The following is a 21,348-nucleotide window of genomic DNA, read 5'->3' as shown; positions in this document are numbered from 1 at the left end:
TCTATTGAGATGGTTATGTGATTCTTATTTCTCATTTTTTTAATGTGACGTATCACATTGATTTGCAGATGTTGAACTATCCCTGTGTCCCTGGAATAAATCCCACCTGATCGTGGTATACAATCCTTTTAATGCATTGCTGTATTTGGTTTACCAATATATTCTTGAGGATTTCTGCATCTAAGTTCATCAGTGATATTGGCCTGTAGTTTTCCTTCTTTGTGTTGTCCTTTTCTGGTTTTGGTATCAGGGTAATGTTGGCTTCATAGAATGAGTTAGGAAACATTACATCTTCTTCAATTTTTTTGGAATAGTTTGAGAAAGATAGGTATTAAATCTTCTTTGAATGTTTGGTAGAATTCTCGAGAGAAGCCATCTCGTTCTGGACTTTTGATTTTTGGGGGGATTTTGATTACTGTCTCAATCTCTTTAGTTGTTATTGATCTATTCAGATTATCTATTTCTTCTTGACTCAGTTTTGGCAGGTTATATGAGTCTGAGAATTTATCCATTTCTTCTTGGTTATCCCATTTGTGGGCATATAGTTTTTCATAGTATTCTTTTATAATCCTTTGTATTACTGCAGTATCTGTTATAATTTGTCCTCTTTAATTTCAAATTTTATTTATTTGAGCCTTCTCTCCTTTTTTTCTTGGTGAGTCTGGCTAAGGGTTTGCCAATTTTGTTTGTCTTCTCAAAGAATCAGCTCTTAGCTTCATTAATCCTTTCTACTGGCTTTTTTTTTTAGTCTCTATTTCATTTATTTCTGCTATTTTTAAAATTATTTCCCTTCTTATGCTGACTTTGGACTTTTTTTTGTTCTTTTTCTAGCTCTTTTAGGTGCATTTTAAGATTACTTAGTTGAGATTTTTCAGGCTTGCTGATCTGGGCCTGTATTGCTATGAATTTCTCTCTTAAGATTGCTTTTGCTGCATCTCATGAGAGTTGGTATGCTGTATTTTCCTTTTTGTTTTCTCTCCACTTATTTTTTAATTTCCCCTTTGATTTTTTTCCTTCATCCAATGGTTGTTCAATAGTATGTTGTTTAGCCTCCACATATTTCTGACTTTCCCAGTTTTTTCCTTGTGGTTGATTTGTAGCTTCACAGCATTGTGGTTGGAAAAGATGGTTGGGACGATTTCAATCTTCTTACATTTATTGAGGCTTGCCTTGTTTCCCAACATATGGGCTATCTTTCAGAATGATCTATGTGCACTTGAGAAGAATGCGTATTCTGTTGCTTTTGGATGGAATGCTCTCTCGGTATCTATTAAGTCCATGTGATCAAGTGTTTTGTTTAAATCTACTATTTCCTTGTTTACTTTTTGTCTGGATGATCTGTCAATTGATGTAAGTGGGGTGTTGAGGTCCCCTACTATTATTGTGTTGCTGTTAATTTCTCCCTTTAGGTCTGTTAATAATTGTTTTATGTACTTTGATGCCCCTGTGTTAGGTACATATATATTAATAAATGTTACATCCTCTTGTTGGAATGTCTCTTTTATCATTATATACTGCCCCTCATTGTTTCTCAATGTCTTTTTAAACTTGAAGTCTGCTTTGTCTGATATAAGTATGGCAACACCTGCTTTCCTTTATTTGCCATTAGCTTGGAGTATTGTCTTCCATTCCTTCACTCTAAGCCTATGTTTGTCTTTGGAACTGAGATGTGTTTCCTGGTGGCAGCATATTGTTGGGTCTTGTTTTTTAATCCATCTAACTACTCTGTGTCTTTTGATTGGAGAATTCAATCCATTTACATTTAGAGTGATTCCTGATATATGAGGACTTAACATTGCCATTTTATCTGTTGTTTTCTGGTTGTTCTTTGTTTCTATTGTTTCTCTTCCTTTGTGTTTCTGATTACCATTTCATTTTGGTCATTTTCTGAGGGGCCTTTTTCATTTTTCTCTCTTTTTGTGATTTGTGGCTCTGTTCTGATTTTTAGTTTAGTGGTTACAATGAGGATTGTATGGAAGATCTTGTAGGTGAGATAGTCAATTTTCTCATTGCCTCTTATCTCCATTAACCTAAGAAGGTTCCTTCCCTTCCCTCTCCCCCTCTGAGTAATTGGTGTTACAACTTGCTCTGTTTTTAATGTTGTGAGTTTGTGATTAAGTTGAATCATTACTTTTGATGCCTTCTTCCCTTTATCTTTTAAGTTGTAATTGAGTCTTTGCCTCCCTGTTCTGGTAGAGAGCTGCAGTTTTATGTTAGGTCTGTCTACTTATCTTCCTGCCCAGAGCTTTGTAGACCTTTCAATTTTTGTTTCTGGTGTGAGGGCAACTTTATTTGTTGTAGGGGAGGTCTAATGGCGATGAACTCCCTCAGCTTTTGTTTATCTGGGAAAGCTTTTATTTCTCCATTGTGTCTGAAAAAAAGTTCCAATGGATAGAGTATTTTTGGCTGAAAGTTTTTATCTTTCAGTATTTTGAATATATCATCCCATTTTCTCCTAGCCTTTAGAGTTTCTGCTGAGAAATTTGCTCACAGCCTAATAGGGTTTCCTTTGTAGGTTATTTTCTTCTGCCTTGCTGCTCTCCATATTTTTTCTTTGTCATTGATTTTTGCCATTTTTTACTATTATATGGCTTGGAACATTCAGTCACTTGTGTGTACTGTGGTTGGTAGCTGGGACTGCCTTGCAGGACAGTGCTAGGGCCACTCCTTGGCATCACAGGGGCTCATTGGGCTCCCCCTCCCCATGGGAAAAGTGGACACAAATGGGCTAATAGCGGCCACCACCTCTTCCCCCAGCTGTCTGGGACTTACTCTCTCTTTCTGGGTTCAGCAGCACTATAGGTGCCTGTGTGGGCCTGGAGAATACCAGCCCCAGTGTGTAGATCTGCTGAGGCCTCTGCTTGTGGTTAGGGCCACTGTGCTTGGTGGGCTGAGCTTCCTTGCAGGGACAGATCTAGGGCTGCTACTTGGCACAGCAGGTGCACAGTGGGCTTCCCCTACATGCTGGGAAGGTGATCACCAGCGGGCTAAGTGCTGCTGCTGCCTCTTCCCACAGCTGCCATGGGTCATGTTCCCTCTTAGGCAGCTCAGCAGCACTATGGGTACTTGTGCAGCTTGGAGTGTGCTTGCCCCAGCATTTAGATCTGCTGTGGCCTCTGTTTGTGGCCACTGTGCTTGGTGGGCTGAGCTTCCTTGCAGGGATTAAGCTACGGCCACTCTTTGGCACCACAGGTGCATGGCGGACTCCCTTTCCCTACTGGGAAAGTGATTATGAGCAGGCTAAGGGCTGCCATGGGCTGCTTCTACCCAAGCCCCAGTGTGTGTGTCCACTTTTGGGGTGTTTGTGTAGGTAGGAAAGCATTCATGTGCATGCACAGGGCTACTGGGGTAGAGTAGGGAGTGCTCACATATCTCTGCCACTTCCTGGGGGGCTAGTCCATCCACCCTCTGATGTGTAGCTGCATGTGTCTCTCATGCATCCTGTTGTGCCGGGTGGGCTTCCTCTGTTGGTCAGTGAATGTCCATTTAGTTGTAGTTCAAAAGTGGGAGAGACAGAGGGAACAGCTCACTCTGCCATGTTGCTGATGTCTCTAGAATTTCTTCATTAAAAAAACTTAGTTCCCTCTTCTCCTCCACTTGACTCATTTCTAGGTTTCTATTCTTGAGCTCATAATTATCTTCTGCACATGATCTGCTCTATTTTTAATGCATTCTACATTATTTATCATCTCATTTATTGTGTTCTTCATATTTAGAATTCCTGTTTGTTTTTCTTTAATAGTTTTAATCTCTTTGGTGAAGTACTCCTTCTGTTCATTAATTTTATTCCTGAGTTTATTGAACTGTCTTTCTGAGTTTTCTTGTAACTCAATGAGCTCTTTGTGACAGCTATTTTGAATTCTCTGTCAGTCAGATTGTAATCTGCTGTGACTTCAAGCTTGGTTTCTGGAGAGCGGTCATCCTCCTTCTATTCTACCATGTTACTGAAATTCTTCATGGTTTTTGATGAATAGGTCCTATGCTGGCACATTTGTGGTAGTAACCACCTTTCTTATTTAGTTATGGCTTTGGTTACTTTGGCTCTGTGCTGCTTCTGGTTATATTTGAGAGCCTACACTTTCCACCCTCCACTGCCTCTGCCAGGGGCATCCTCAGTGCCCTCCTTTTGTCACTTGTGCCTCCAAGGTTGCTGGTGCCTTCACTTTAGTCTCAAGTGTTGCCACAAGGGTCACCAGGCTGTGAACACTTCTACTGCTTCTGGGGTTGCCTGAGCCTCATGTCCCTCCACTGGCTTTCCACGGGGTTGGATGCTGCTGCCCTGTATACCACCTGTGCTGCTGTTCCTTGGTTGTCTGGGGGGTGCTGGTTGCACTGCTTCCAGGCGTGCTGGGTTCACAGGTGTCATTGTTGCTGCCAAGGGCCCGGGGACCCAGGGAATTGTATGTAGACCCTGCAGCTGGTGGAGCTGGTGTTAGGGATGCTGCCACTGGGGACTGGGTCACCAGTTCTTTTTGGTTCCTGAAGCCCTTGGTTGCAGGTTCCACTTGCCACTGCCAGGGGGAGTAGGGGCTAAGCAGGGAGAGGTTTTTGTTGTTGCTTGCTGTGCAGCCTCTGGTCTCTGATGCTAGCTGGTATGTTTTGAAGACTTAGGTCAGAGCCCCCACCTCAGCTGGGAAAATCTGAGTTTTGTATACTGTCTCCACTGTTGGAAAGACCTGGACACTGCAAGGGGATGGGGAGAGGGTGCACACACTTGATCTACTGGTAGAGGGGCAGGTAGCAATCCGATTCACCCTCTCCACCTCTGCCAGGACAACTCACGGGGCAATCAGGCTATTTACACTGGGAGACAGGCAGGTAGTAAGCTGGCCTGCTTTCTCCACCCCTGCCAGAACTGCTTGTTTGTGCACAGGTTATGTCTGCTGGGAGATGGGCAGGTAGCAAGCTGGCTGCCTTCTGCACCCCTGTCATGGGCATGCAGGCTATGTCTCCACCCCCACTGGTACCCCTCTAGAAAGCTCTGTTTTCCTGGAGGCATGTAGGTCAGTGTGGAGGTCTGTTCCCTGGATGGCTGCTACTGGGAAAGTGGGGTGCTCCTCTAGAGTTCCACCGCCCCCCAGGGGTCCAGTCCACCCATATTCAACTGTATAGATGCCTGGATCTCTTATGCATCCTATTGTGCTGAATAGTGAATCCTATGTTGGTCAATGGATGTCCAACTTGTTGTAACTTAGAGGAGAGAGACAAAGGGGAAAACTCACTCCACCATGAAGCTGACGTCACTCCCTCGAGACTGGCTACTTTTATACCTTTTTATATTGTTTTGATTTATGGTCCATTTGAATGAATACCTTCTTTTCTCAGATAGCTCCTGTTGCTATACATTTTAAATTTCCTTTTACTGTTTACCCTCACTTATATAAACATGTTCTAGTTGCTAAAATTACAGTTCTGGCCTTGTCATCCCCTTAAACTCTGGGTGTCATTCTTTTCCCCCTTTTGTTTGACAGCTGCCTTTCGTCTAAGTTTGGTCCACACTCATTATTTCCTCATCCATACTTGCTTATTTGTTATCCCACTGCATTCAGGTTTCAATGATGTCCAGTGGACATTGTTCAGTCTATCTTGCCTGACATCACTGTTTCATTTCCTTCTTGAAATTTTCTCTTCATGTGGACTGTGATAAAACTTTATCCAAATTTTCCTCCTAATTCATTAATCCTCCCCAATTTCTTCTTCAGTTGTTCTCTCTCTGTGTGTCTTAGAAATGTTGATAACCCTCAGGATTCAGCCCATACTTTCTTCTAATTATTATACACACTCCCAATCGATCATCTCATCTACTTCCACAGTTTAAATTTCACTTGTACCTTGATGAATTCCAAATTCATGTCTCTATATCAATTTACTATCATAGGTTCCAAATGTCTATTAGATATTCTCCCATTTGGATGTGTTAAAGACATGTAAAACTCAACATATCCTCTTCTGAACACTCATCTCCTGTATTTACTATCTTGGTGAATGGAACTTTCACCCATTCACTGGCTCAAGATAGAATCTTGGGAATATCTTAGGTTCCTTTCTTTTCCTTATAACCCACACCCAAATGAAGCCTAAACCCTATCAATTCTACTTTCTTAATATTTTCACTACTTTTTCTAATAATTGTTTTATATCAAGCTCTAATTATATCACAGCAGATTAAGTGAATAACTGTTCTTCCTGTTTCTAGTTTGACCCATTTACAGATACTCATCCTCTGTTTCAGCCAGAAAGAATATTTGCTTTTCCCCAAACTCAAAATGTTATCATGACTATCACTGATATATATATATCAGTGTTTCCAGCTTCACTGACATTTCCCCCATCCATTTGCCTGGTTACTTCCTCCCTTGAGGCACTGACTCAGTGGTTAGGACCAGAAATACCTTTCTTATATTTTCAGTGATGCTAATGCCATCAATTAACACAACTCCAGAGGTTATGGTCTCCTCTCCAGTCAGCATTTTGAATGTAGTGGTTTTTCCGGCTCCATTTAATCCAAGTAATCCAAAGCACTCAGACTTTTTGACTACAAGGGAGATATTTCTTACAGCCTTTACAACTGGACATTTATAATAAATCTGAGAAAATAAAAAAACCCCACAATGTATTAAAGCAATGATTATGGGTCAACCACAACCATAACCTCAGACCCTTGTGGACTGCTACATGTGGACAGTTTCACAAGAGCTCTTCCCCTTTCAGCTTTCTATTTTACCAGAATATACATAGATCCCATAGAACTCCAAGGAATTAGCAATCCTATCAATGAATTCTTTGTAGGGAAGGTGGGCTAATGGGCTAAAGTTCAGGGCAATATTGGTCATTGAATGACTTTACCTTTGTAAGTTCTTTAAAAAGCAGTGGAGTGTTCTTCAATTTAGGAGGCAATGCCAGGACTTTTTTTCTTTCATTTTCTATATCTGGATCCTCAAGTTCGTTGATTACTTGGATAGACACCATAGCCTATATTTTCAAGACAAGGATCACAGATGTGAATTTACTTTAGATATTTGGTTTAAACTGAGGGGTTTTTGAAAGCTGACCTGGGGGAGTAATCTCAAAGATGTCAGAAAATGCTTGAGTAATTTTTAAGAGCCTTCCTACCAATTTCCTGAAATCTTATGCACAAATTTATTCTTGACTTAGTTTTGGAAACTATAGCCATGAAAAAGTTTTTCTACAGCTATGAGTAAGCAGTATGTTTTGGCCAATAATGTGGACACTTCATGGAAAACAAAAGCCACATCAATACTATGAATTATTGTCTAGTGTGATTTGTTACAATTAACATATGTTCAAGAGACCAAAAGATACAGAGAAGAGAAGAATTAACTCTTTCTTTAGGGAAAGCCTCTTTTTGGGCAAAGTCTGAGGTGATTTTGAAGAATAAACTAGGTTTTATTGAGAGAATGAGGGTAGAGTGGGGATGGAAGAAAGGCTGCCATCAGCAGTGGGAGCTTAGTGAAAGATATGTAGGAATGAAACAACGTAGCATATTTTATGAATAGAAATTGGTATTGTTGGAGCAAAATTCTGTTGATTTGAATTGCCTATTTTTGCATCAAGTACTCATTTAACAGTATTTGTTAAGGAGGAATGAAGCACAAGAATATATTCAGCTCAGTAAACATGCTAATTAAAAGAGCGAGAAGAGAGCTGTTTTAAGTGTTTTTTTTATCTTTTCCAATGTCAAAAATGGTGGTATAGGAGTGGTAAGAGTGAACATCCTTGCCCTGTTTTCATTCTTAGAGGGGAAACAGTCAGTCTTTCACCATTATTTTTGATGTAAGGCTTTATGTAGAAGTAGATGCCGCTTATGGGTCTGAGATAGTTCCTTTCTTTCCCTGGTTTGCAGATTTTTTTTTTCCTAATTATAAATGGATGGTGAATGTTGTCAAATGCTTTTTCTGCAATAATTGGTATGCACTTGTAGTTTTTCTTCTTGAGATTAATATTGTGGGTAACTGATTTATTCTCAAGCATTAAACTAGCTTTACACTCATGGAATAAACCCCACTTGTCATAGTGTATTATTCCTTCCATATATTCCTCGATTCTATTTGTGAACATTTTGTTGAGGATTAGTGTGTATGTGTTCATGAGGGATATTTTCTCAGGTTTTGGTATTAGGGTAATGATGGTTTCATAAAATGAATTGGGAAATGCTCCCACTAATTCTACTTTCTGGAGGAAATTTTGTAAAATTGATGCTATTCTTTAAATTTTTGGTAGAATTCATCAGGGAAATTATCCAGGCTTGAAGTTTTCTTTTTTGGAGGTTTTAAACTATGCACAAAATTTCTTTAATTGAAACGAGACTAGTTTATTTATTCTAGAGTGAGTTTTGGCAGTTTGTATCTTTCTAGGAATTTTTCTATTTTATCTAAGGTGCCAAATTTATGAACATAGAATGGCTTCTAATTTCTGTAGTATGTGTCGTGATATCCCTTCATTTGTCCTCATATTGGTAATGTGTTGTCTCTCTTTATTTCATTGTCACTCTGGCTAGAGGCTTATCAGTTCTACTGTAGTCCTCCCCCTATCTTCAGTTTCAGTTACCCATGGTCAACTGCAATCCAAAAATATTACATGGAAAATTCCAGAAATAAGTAATTCATAAGTTTTAAATTGCATGCCATTGCTTGAGTAGAGTGATGAAATCTTGCACCATCCCACTCTGTTCCACCCAGGCCATGAATCATCCCTATGTCTAGCATAGCCACACTGTATACGCTACCTGTGTGTTAGTCACTTAGTAGCTGTCTTGGTTATCAGATCCAGTGTTGTGGTATCACAGGACTTTGTTCAAGTAACACTTATTTTACTTAATAATGGCCCCAAAGCACAAAAGTAGTGATGCTGGCAATACTGATCTGCCAAAAAGAAGTTGTAAAGTGCTTCTTTTAAGTGAAAAAGTGAAAGTTCTCAACAAAAAGATAATTTGAAAGAGAGTGACCACATTCAAATAACTTTTATTACAGTATATTGTAATAATTTTTCCATTTTATTAGTTATTATTGTTAATCTCTTACTGTGCCTAATTTATAAATTAAACTTTATCATGGGTATGAATGTATAGGAAAAAACATAGTATATATAGGGGTTGGTACTATCTATGGTTTCAGGTATCCACTGGGGGTCTTGGAACGTATCCTGTATAGGTAAGGGGCGACTACTGTGATCATTTTACAAAGAATTAGTTTTGAGTTACATTAACTGATATTTCTCCATTTCTTTTCTGTTTGCAGTTTTCTTTTCTTTTTATTTCTTTTGTTTATTTCTTTTCTTATTTTTACTTACTTCTGCTTGCTCTGAGTGTATTTTGCTTGCTCTGAGTGTATTTTGCTCTTCTTTTCCTAATTTATTGAGGTGGAAGCTTCAATTATTAACCTGAGACCTTTTTTCATTTCTTATATAAGCATTTAATATTAGAAATTTCCATTAAAACACCGCTTTACATGCAACCCACAAATTTTCATGTCTTGTGTTTTCATTCAGTTCAAAATATTTTCTTTTTTTATGAAGTATAGTTGACATGCAAAATCCTATTAGGTTCAGGTATACATCATAGTGATTCTATACTTATATATGTTATGGAATGATTACCACAAGTCTAGTTACCCTCTGTCAGCATACAAAGTTATTACAATCTTATTGACTATATCAACTATATTCCCTATGCTGTACATTACATCCTCATGACTTATTTATAACTGGAGGTTTTATCTCTTAATCCCCTTCACCTATTTTGTCCACTCTCCCCAAGCACCTCCCTGCTCTGGTAACTACCAATTTGTTTCCTGTTATCTATGAGTCTGTTTCTGTTTTGTTTATTCATTTGTTTTGTTTTTTAGATTCCAGTTCAAAGTATTTTCTAATTTCCTTTGCAACTTCATCTTTGGCTGATGGGTTATAGAGAAGTGTGTTGCTTAATTTCCTAATACTTAAAGATTTTCTTATGTTTATATCATTGATTCATAGTTTAATTTCATGATGATCAGAAAACCTGCTCTGGATTATCTCAATTCTCTTAAAATTGTGAATGATGTATCTTGGCCAATGTTCCATGTGCACTTCTCTTTTTGGGTAGAGTGTTCTATAAATGTCAATTAGATTAGTTGGTAGATGGTGTTTTACAGTTCTTTTATTGACTTTCTGTCTCTGGTATTCTATTGATTACTGAGGGAGTAAGCAGTAGATTACCCACAACTGTGAAAGGCACATGCTGTTTTGCAGGGGAAGTCTCTCTATTTTCTTCATATGAGGAGAGAATGTGAATTCTTAACAGAGAGGAGTGTGCCATTTCTGTAGACCCAGAATTTTCAGAGTAATCTGGGGATTTAAGATTTTGGGGTCATTAACTCAGATGTCCCCATCTCATGTATCAGGATCCTCTTCTTTTCTAAGGAGAGCTGTGATCTTGGCATAGATCTGCTTTGGCTGAGAGTTTGACCTTTCCTGGAGCTCATGTAATCGGAAAATTAGACCTCATTCCTAGTACTCAGTTTTATCTGCTCTTCCACTGGAGGAAATTAGAGCCTCATTCTATGCTACCAAAGAAGACCTTTCATTTTCACACTTGGCTGTCAATCTCTTCCTAATAACTCTCAGCTTTTTATAAAGCAAGGAGCTTAGAAATAGCCTCATAATTTCATTGTTCTTATGGTTGCTATTTCCCCCATATTTCTTGAAGACTTGACATATTAGTCAGTGCATTCTCTTCCTTGGTATATCATCTCAAGTCACCACTGATGAAAGTTTTAACAATTAGACCACTACTTTATGCCAGGTGCTATCTGTACTTCCTTTACCACCAGTGATGTGGACCTCATTGCCAGCTGAGCAGTGAATCATCTAGTTCTAAACCTTCATCTTATTGTATATTTCTCAGACCTCTCCTGGTACTAACTGTTGCAGGTGGAGTTCCCTTGGTACCAACACCTGTAGAAGGGAGAGGAGGAAGTCAGGAGTAGGCAGGGGAGAAGTCAAGCTGTGATGCAGGCCAAAGGACATCCTCAGTTGATTCCATGGGAAGCCTTGAAGTTGTCTGAATGACACTGAGATGACCAAACATTTTACTCTAGCATCTGCAAGTGACTGGATGCAGGTCACATAGGAAGGAGTGTTATCTTGGGAAAGGAGGCTCTCTGCAGCTGAAGCAATCCATAAAGATGACAGCTAAAGGCTGTCTGAAGACAGCACTCCCAGAAGCTGAGGGCAGATCCAAACTTCACTGAAGGGGGATCTGGACAGTGCTTTATGATATACATCACAGGGGGGCATTCAATCCTTTTATTTTCTGGGACATATACAGCATCCACCAGTGTAAATGTTTGCTCTCAGCATAAAGTACCAAGAAGTCCTTTTGAAACAAAGTGAAAGATCTGTACATGGATTTTAATGGTAGATTAGATTGCGGATGGAACATGAAAAAAGGAGTTAAGGACAAGTCCCAGATTTCTCTGTTGAACAAATGTATAAATGATGGTGTTACTTATTAAGCTAGTGAATATTGGAAGGTTTTGGGCAGTGGAAGAGGAAAATGAAGATGTTAATAAGCTACAAGAATTCTCCTACTAAAACACAACATTTACTGACTGTTTATTATGTGCTAGGCACTGTGCACATCACAGATGTTTGTGATTATCATACAGACTAACAACTGTATGAAACAAAGTCTATTGTTATCTCATTTGTGTAATGGAAATATTTGAAGAAATAATGACTAAAAATTTCTTAAATTTGATGAAAAATATTAATCTATACATCCAAGAATTTAAATGAACTCCAAGTAGTTTACAAACAAAGAGATCCACACCTAGCCACATTATAGTCAAACAATTGAAAGTTAAAGACAAAAAGAAAATCTTGAAAGTGGCTAGAGAAAAATTACTCATTAGACACAAGGGTACCACAAAAGATTAATAGCTGACTTCTCATGAAGTCAGTACTCCATTTCATAGAAACAATGGGGTCTAAAAGTCAGTGGTGTGATATAGTCAAAGTGTTGACAGAAAACTCTATCAATGAAGAATTCTACATGTAATCTCTGTCACTTTTCATGGTTTAAGAACCATCGTCTACTTCTCATTGATATCTGTGTCTTTTTCTCATTTTGAAATGTTAAGAAAACTGAGATCAGACTTTTGGCTTAAAGAGCACAGGAAAAACTGTTTACTTTGGTTTAAGGATACTGAGGCTAAACAGACTAGTTCGTTAGATTACTATATAAAGTTTGAGGCCTTGGCCTAATCCAAGTATTATTCCTTTGCTTGGCCTTGTTCTCTCAGCATACAGGAGCAGTGACAAATAGGGGAAGAACCTTCAAGCCAAATATTCTCATAATATTGTCATGAAATCTCCTTTCATACTCATTATGCTTCTTTTTTCATACCTGAAGAAGTGTGACATGGGTTAGGGACTACTGTCTCAGCCTAAGAAAGGGCAGAAAAAAGTCTCGAGATAAAATTCACATGTGTAATCCAAAGTACTAGGAAAAAATTCTTTCTTTTTTTATGCTGCTCAAAAACTTAAACTTCTTTTTGTCGGCATGTCTTGGACTAGACATCTTCTGACTAGAGTAGTAAAATCTGTATGGGCTTTGGTATAAAAGTAGGTAGAAAACAACTTTTGGATTGTTATATAGTTCTAGGCATTAATTAGCAACATATAACAAGCCACTAAAACTCTGGGTGAATGCTATTCATACTGGTCAGAATTCCAGGAGGTAGCAGAGGCTATTATGATCTCAAGATATCCTCCCTTCTGAAATTAATATATGCAGATATTAGATATATATTAGATATGCAGGATCAGAGAAATTTATGGTCAAGATCTAGAGCCACCCGAGAATAGTAGCCAGAGACAGAATTGGGATGAATGAAGAGAAGTTATAAAGAGACAGATGCAGCAGTTTTCTGCCTTAGGAGATGTTCAAGTGTAGAACAGTAAGAATTCAATTACTAATTAATGGATCATTAAGATAATTTAAAAAATTTTAGGCAGAACTCGAGATTATATGAAGTTACGAGAGCTTATAAAGCAATAATTAATACTCTGACTGGTAGAGGCCATGCTGTCTTACAATCCTACATAGTTTTAAAGAAGCCAATTAATTAATTAAAGCCAAATACATCTCAAAGACAGTATATGTGCAAGACAGTGCTTTCTATCATAGTCAATCCATTGTAAATGGAGTATTTCTTTGTTGGCAAAGGATTCAAAGTTTAGAACCTGAAACCCAAACTAAGATGAAAGACTTGTGATTCAAATTAGTCCCAGTTAGAATTTGGTATCATTGAATAATATTTTCTTTATCAAGTAATAGAGGTAGGAATATGTAAATTCTTAATTCTGATCTAACATTAAGCTTTGTTTGAATTTTATCTAAAGTCCATGTTAGTTACTCACCTTCCTGCCTTTCATCAATATGTTGTAGACATTAAATATAATTTTTTGAAAGAAGAAGTTTTTCAGTCTCCAGAATGTAGTCTCCATACACAAAAGCAAGAGGAGATAAAATAAGCCCATGGCAGCCGATGAAATCAAAAACTTCGCAATCCCATTTTCTCCAAAACTATAAATATTGTTCTCAGTAACTGAGGATGATAAAAGAGATAGCTTTACCTTAAAAACTGATACAAAGTCTAAGATGACACCAAATATTAATATAGGATTGAAATGAATTTTAAGTTGGGCTTACAGAAGTATAAAATATGGAAAATAAGTAATTGTCTTAATATTTTGTCTCTCTTATTTGATCTTCCCTGATATTTATGGTTACTATGAAAGTTCTCCTGCAAATGATTTTTCCTCTAGTTTTCACTAGTTTTAATTGGAGACAACCTTACTGTTTACTAAATTCATTTCAAAGGCTGAGCCTTTGTAAACAGAATGCTTAGTAATTAAATAAAGTGAACACAATAAAGATATCTATGCATATCTAACCATTATTGTAGGCCATGCAGAATATTCTTAAAGACCTTCAGAGTGAGAAAAATTTGTATTCTATAAATAGGAAAAAGTTTTAAATAGGAAAAGAGCGTTAATGGCAATATCTCACAAGGAAGAAAATAACAAATAATTTAAATGAGCAATCGTTTATAGTTTTTGACTTTACTATAGAGAAAATTACCTAGTACAAGCAGCTAAATTCTGGATATGCAAATAGGAGGCATCTTTGAGATGTGAAGATAATAAAAGCACTCTTTTTTTAAACAAGAATTGTATTTTCAGACTGATCTGTGCCAGTATGTAGAAATGCAATTTATTTGTTTGCTTTGTTCTAATAAAATATACATAAAACTTACCTTTCTAAAGTGTACAATTCACTGGAACTGAGTACATTCATAATGTTTTGCAATCATCACCACTACCCAGATGCATAATACTTTCATCACCTCAAAAGAAAATCCTGTATCTATTAAGCTGTCACAACTACCCTCCTTCTACTAGCCACTGGCAACCATTAACCTATTTTCTGTCTCTATGGATTTGCCTATATTGGACATTTTATATAAATGGAATCAAACAATAAGTGGCCTTTTGTGTCTGGCTTCTTTCACTTAGCATAATGTTTTCAAGGCTCATCCATGTTGTAGCGTGTGTCAGTAATTCATTTATCTTTATTGCTGAATAATGTTCCATTGTATAGATATACTACATATTGTTATCCATTTCTCAGTAGATGGATATCTGGATTGCTCCTTCTTTTTATGGAAAAAAATCTATTATGAATAATGCTGCTATGAACATTTGTGTACAAGTTCTTGTTTAAATACTTGTTTTCAATTCTTTTAGGTATGTATTCAGGAATGAGATTGCTAGGTCATATGTTAATTCTATTTAACTTTTTGAGGAGCCACCAAACTGTCATCAACAGTAGCTGCAACATTTTACATTCCTACCAGCAATATATAAGGGTAACACTTTCTCCATATCCTCACCAAATCTTAGATACTTAGATATGTTTCATTTCTCTTTTAAAATTATTTTTATCTTATTTTATTTTATTGAGGTAACATTGGTTTATAACATTATATAAATTTCAGTCATACATCATTATATTTCAATTTCTGTGTAGATTACATCACGTTCACCATCCAAAGGCTAATTAGAATTCATTACCATACTCATGTGCCTAATAACCCCTTTCACCCTCCTCCCTTCCCCTTTCCCCTCTGGTAACCAACAATCCAATCTCTATCTCTATGTGTTTGTTGTTGTTTATATCTTCTATTTATGAGTGAGATCATACAGTATTTGACTTTCTCCCTATGATTTATTTCATTTAGCATAATAACCTCAAGGTCCATCCATGTTGTTGAAAATAGCAAGATTTCATCCTTTCTTATGGTTGAGTAGTATTCAATTGTGTATATGTATATAGTACATCTTCTTTATCCATTCATCCCTTGATGGGCACCTAGGTTGCTTCCAAGTCTTGGCTATTGTGAATAATGCTGCAATGAACATAGGTGTGCAATATCTTTACTCACTTGTGTTTTCATGTTCTTTGGATAAATACGCAGCAGTGGAATAGCTGGATTATATGGTAGTTCTATACTTAATTTTTTGAGGAATCTCAATACTGTTTTCCACAGTGGTTGCACCATTTTGCACTCCCACAAGCAGTGTATGAGAGTTCCATTTTCTCCACATCCTCTCCAACACTTGTTATTCAAAAGAACAGAATTTAAAATCCAGAAATAAACTCTTATACTTGTGGTCAATTCATTTTTAATAAAGGTACCAAGACAATATGATGGGGAAATGATATTCTTTTCAACAAACTGCTAGGACAAATTATGCTGTGACCTAAATATGGGTCTAATCATTTAGAAGAAGACATTGGAGAAAATCTTCATGACCTTACGTTAGGCAGAGTTTTTATATATGATACAAAAAACACCATCTATACAAGAAAATATTGATAAACTGGACTTCATCAACATTCAGAACTTTTATGCTTCAAAAGACACAAATAACAACTTTTGTCCAAACAAATGTCCATCAACTGATGAATAAATGTGGTATATCCATACAATGGAATACTATACAGCTAACAAAAAGTAACTAAATACTGAGATATGCTGAAACTTGGATGAATCTCAAAAACATTATGGTAAATCAAATGTTTATGTTCAGCATTGTAATGTTGAAATGATACAAATCATGTTCAGGAATGTTTAACATTATAAGGTTGAAATGATAAAAAATGATGCTATTTACATGAAATATCCAGAAATATCAAAGCTATAGACACAGCAGGTATATTAGTGGATGGCTGGGCTAGATGTGTTAATGGGGATTAACTGTAAACAGGCATGAGGGATCTTTTTCAGATAATGGAAATATTCTAAAACTGTCTTGTGGCAATGACTGCATGACTTTATAAATTTACTAAAAATAATAAATAAAACAAATTAATTAAAACTGGTGACTATGGTAGGTAAACAATAACTTAGAGCTATTTTCAAAAAACAGAGGAATTTATTGTCCAAATATGATGCAAACTAAAATGTGACATAATTTTTGTTATTTGGGGATTATAAGAAAATATAATCCATTTGGCCTGAATAATTACATTTTACCCTGTATTGATTTAGTGAAATATTATTACATTTCTCTTTCTGTGGCTGCATGTAAACTATTTGGTTCCAGAATGAATTACAAATATACATACACACACAGTAAATATGCTTATTTCTCAATTTCTAGAATCAACCTAAAATAGGAAATCAGCCTAAAATAAAGAAAATTTAATACAGCAGCTTTATTTTTCCCTGATTTTGATCTGGCTGTGAATTTACCTTTCTTTCATCTGTGTGACACTTAAAGCTGAGTGTCCCAGAAAACCTATTTAATCTTCAGTTTAAGTTAGGTGTTTAGTTTCTTCATTTACAAAACTGGAATAATAGCTAACTTGTAGGGTGCTGTGAAGATTCAAAATAATGTTAAGGAAAGCTACTTTCACATAGTAGATGTGACTGTTAGTAACTCATCCTAAATCTGGTGGTGACTTCACAAAATTTATCTTGGATTTTATTTTGAGGCTTCATTTTTTCCCCCAGTCTGTGAAAACAACTTTGGTACAGTAAAACACTCAAAACAGCAAGCCTAACTATCTCAATTGGAGGAGGGACAACTTTGTCTTATCTTCCACAATCTAAGCTTAAATGTGGAAGTCTGGAAAGGAATAGGTTATTTTTCAGGGATCTGGGGAGCCCCAGATACTCACATGTTTTACTGCAGTGCAGAGATGTAGTTGGAAATTTCCTGGCACATATTTTTTTTACCTCATAGTCATCAAAGAATCTGCTGATACTCATTGCAAAGTTGTAACTAGGAAGCACCATTAATACATTCTCTATGGAGGCTCCAATGGAGTCAGGCTCTGTGAGGAGAAAGATGACAGATTATCTTTAATTATAAGAAACTAATGAACCTCCCATAACAATAAACTTCCCCAAGATGATTAAACCACTCTCAGAGAATTACTAATCTAGCAGATGATCCTTGAGAAAACACTAGTTATTAAGCCACTAAGTTTGTTCACCTTGATATCTTATAGCCTGGATTTGTCAATTATAGAGTTCAAGAGAAGATTTTTGTTAACGGTGTTTCCCAAGGCTCTGTCCCTCTTTATGTGTGGGTCTGCTATTAAGATCTCTACCTCAGCTTGGCTCTAGGTCATTCTACTCTCCTCTGTTTCCCATGCATCCTATCAAATGGAAAATCATGGGATTCTGGATTTCACTTTGCTGTTGGCCTCTGCATTCTGAAATTTCTTGCTAGATCAATCATGTATTTAAAAAGTTTAAACAATTTTTTATCCAACATATATTGTTGTTTTAAGTGGAAGGGCAATTCACGATATTCAGTCCTCCATTCTTCTGGACATGGAAGTCTCCACTGAATTTCTCATTACCAAATCTAATAGCCCTCTGTGTCATATTTCTTCTATTTTCCCCTTCTAATCAATACGCCACCCTTCTCCATTAGACTTTGTGCCCTGGGAGGATTTTCTATATGGACTAAATCAAGGGACTTCTTTGCTTTCTGGCTCCTGGTTGGTCTACACCCATGGGAAGACACGGCTGGAGAGAGGGAGGTTTCACTAGCATGTTCACTTTGTGAAAATTTATCAATCTGTACATTTATAGTCTCTGCACTTTTGTTTATGTAAGTTATACTTAAATAAAAAGTAAAAATAAGAAATACATTCTTGAAGAACTCCGTGTTGACTGTTGTAGGGTGAAGATGATGGTAGGGTGTGTTGCAATGGAATTTGGTTCCCTGACACCAACGGGAATAATGGGATTCTGGAAAGTAGAGGCCAGGAGGAAGAACTGAACTATTAAGAGACAAGGTAGGAATCATTCCCACCATAAGCAACAGGGACAGAATGGTAATCAGATTTTTTTTCAACCATCAGAGTAGAATTAGTTTTCTAAACTTAGTGTTTTTTGCAGGCAAATTATATTATAATACAATAAGAAAATTAACAGGTTTAGAAGTCCATGAAACTACACTCCAGGAGAATAGTCTTAACTGTTAGAAACTGGAATTCGGAAAACCCATAGTATCTGGGTTTTAGTAAAAGCAAAATCAAGGTTGCTACTTTAGTCTGCCCCAGGTAGTAGGGAAAGCTCATTCCTCTGGATTCAGATAATACACCATGGCCAGAAAATAAAGTCTCAGAGATGAAATTAATAATAAAAATTAACATTACCTGCTGCCGAGACCAGCTAGGCAGCCAGCTGAAGGGGTGGATGGAATTAATAGACAGAACACAGTCTATATAATAGACACAACACACTCTATATTATTTAATGGGACAGGGGACCATCAGCCTCAAGGACTGAGGTGACATCCCTCTGATTGCCATGTGTTTATTTGCAGGCAAAGAAGTACAAGCATAGCAGGAACTCATGCCAGCAGGGATATGCAAGTCAAAGCTCAGCAGTTCTAGTCTTCCCCTCTTCAATGTACACCAGCCCTACACAAGGCCATTCTCTTAGGGAGTATCCTGGGAACAAACAATCAGCAAGTTATGCAGACAGCATTCCGTTCCTGCAAGGGCCCAGCGTTCCTAAGCCCCTTGCTTTCATGTTTGATAAGATACTCCCTTCCAGCCTTTGATTCCAAAGCACAAACAATCTAGCATAGTAATTCATGAGGATCAGCAGATTGCATATTTCTCAGTCACTCATTTTGTAATTTGTTCTTGCTAAACTTAAAGCCTTGCAATAATGTTGCTATGCTCTCCTGCAACAATTACCAATCCACCTTTACCTTCTGTTAGAATCTGAGGACTTTATAGACTGGCTGCCTATAGGGAAGGGGATTCACTGAGAGAGCAGGGATGGACAGCTCGCTATGAGAAATGAGCTTCAGTTCTACCTGAGGTCAGGGGAAATAAGTGGATATTGTTGCAAGTGTCCAAAGGTCTAAGTTACTAGTAGAGGAGAATTTTAGAAAGGAAATACATATGAGAAAGAATCGGTAACATGATCAATTAATAGGGCAGACCACTGGTAGAATCTATAGATAACATAAAAATGATTGACAACAATTATCACTAATTCATGGAATAAGCACAAATGCATAATTGGCCACTTGGCTTTTAGGCTACTATGCAGTGGCTTAAATCTTCCTCACATAGTATACTACTAGTCTTTGGAGAGGTGTGAATAGAATAAAAAATTTATGCCTGGTTCACATACTATGTTTCATTTTGTGTGAGGCCAAGGTTTAAAGTCAGGGAATGAGTTTGGAAGCCTCTTTTGGTGGGGTTCTACTACTTCAGGTAGAGTGGATTAACACAGTTCAAAATTCATGTTTATAGAGAAATTCAACAAAGGAATTTTCTATAAACAAAAAAACAAATCCTATTTGTGATAATCTCTAGCAGAATCAGGCTCTTTTTAAATTTCATAACCAGAGAAGGAAGATGGGGGAAACTACTCCTGGAATCCTGCTGAAACCAGGCCTGAAAGGTGGGAAACGGGTTTAATGATGAGTACATTTGTTACATATTTTACTATGTTCTTCTGAAAAAATCTCATTAGGAGGTTCAAGATTATGTGTTTCATTAAATTAGGGCGAAGTCATAGCAGAGGACCTTCCACTCTCCAGTCTCCCCATCGTGCTCCAAAGTGCTGTTAAGATGTTAAAACTGAAGGACCAAGTCTCAAGGGAGGGGGACGATCTTTCAAAGGAGATGAATGTTTTGCACACTTGTATTGCAATCTCTTACTCTTATAATTTTTTCTCTCAGGCTAGAGTGATACCGAGTCCCACTTCTTCAGAGGGCTTAGCTTCTCTCTCTCTTTTTCTTCCTTTCTCTTCCCCATTTCCTCTTTCCCTAAACCTCTATCTCAAATCCACTCAATAAATATTTGATGATTTTCAAAAAGCATAGCTTTTCAGATTCTTGGAAAGTAAGTGCTTCATAGTTAATATTTTTATCCTCAAGCTCTTTCATCCTCATTTATTCACTGTATTTCCTGGAGAAAGGGAAAATTATGTGAAGTCCTTACCAGAGAGGTGCCATAGGATGTACGTGATCATACTGAAAACAGTTGAAAAGTAGTTAAAAAGGGTGAGCTTGACGTATGCAGTAGTACTACTAGAAAACAGGAAGCTTCCAAGATACATGAGAGGAACAACAGACCAACCATACAGCATAAAGATCATCATTGTGTCCAGAAAATGGTAATCTGCAACAAATGCATCGATTCCGCAGTACTTGAACACTCCCTGAGACATAGAGTGCAGAAGTAAGAGCAAGTTGAAGGACACTGTGCAACAAGAAGGCAAGCCAAAACATTTAGAAAACAGCAAGCACTACCTTCATTAGAGCATAGAACTATTCATTACTTAAGTCATTTTACCCATTAAAAAACCCTTTAGCTTATGAACCTGAAATAAACTACCTCTTTCTCAATAGAAGACTTTTGTGACAGAATGACTACACTTACCTTTTCTGTTTTTTCTATGTGGAACAGTATTACCTTTTATTCTCCCCCCCATGATTAAAGTCAAAATAATTATGTTTACATTAAGCCCAACTCTGAATTTTCCTAGGAAAAATTGATGCAAGAAGTAGACTATTTCTCTAAAGGTTTTCCCTGCGGCTGCCATAGTATTACACAACCTCCCTTGCATCACTCCCCACATTTAGACTGTCTCCTGGCCCTACTCTGGACCCCCAATCCCCTTATATCTATCTCAGCAACTCAGGAACCTCCTTATTCAATTACTTCTTGTTCCATTTGAGAATCAGATAGGCAAGCATAAATTTAGAGTGAACTAGATTAGGAAGAAGGAAAACTC

The 21,348-nt window shown here is 37.2% G+C and overlaps 1 protein-coding gene across 23 annotated transcripts in view; it reads right to left on the bottom strand.

The window, feature by feature from the left end:
* ABCA16 (ATP binding cassette subfamily A member 16) overlaps positions 1-21,348 on the bottom strand; it is a 223,653-nt gene that overhangs the window by 47,036 nt on the left and 155,269 nt on the right. For 17 of the 23 annotated variants that reach the window (XM_023616175.2, XM_023616174.2, XM_023616178.2 and 14 more), the window contains 5 exons: positions 20,553-20,772; positions 17,249-17,404; positions 13,420-13,607; positions 6,847-6,972; positions 6,393-6,587 (listed from right to left, as the gene is read on the bottom strand). In XM_023616175.2, the coding sequence (XP_023471943.2) occupies positions 6,393-6,587; positions 6,847-6,972; positions 13,420-13,607; positions 17,249-17,404; positions 20,553-20,772 (885 nt within the window). The remainder of the gene's footprint in view (positions 1-6,392; positions 6,588-6,846; positions 6,973-13,419; positions 13,608-17,248; positions 17,405-20,552; positions 20,773-21,348) is intronic. The other 6 variants (XM_070232205.1, XM_070232193.1, XM_070232194.1 and 3 more) reach the window with 2 other exon arrangements.

The sequence above is a fragment of the Equus caballus genome, chromosome 13 (genome assembly GCF_041296265.1).
Source record: "Equus caballus isolate H_3958 breed thoroughbred chromosome 13, TB-T2T, whole genome shotgun sequence".
NCBI classification, from domain to species: Eukaryota; Metazoa; Chordata; class Mammalia; order Perissodactyla; family Equidae; genus Equus; species Equus caballus.
The sequence above is the reverse complement of the archived record's forward strand: the minus strand, read 5'-3'. Positions and strand labels throughout refer to the sequence as shown.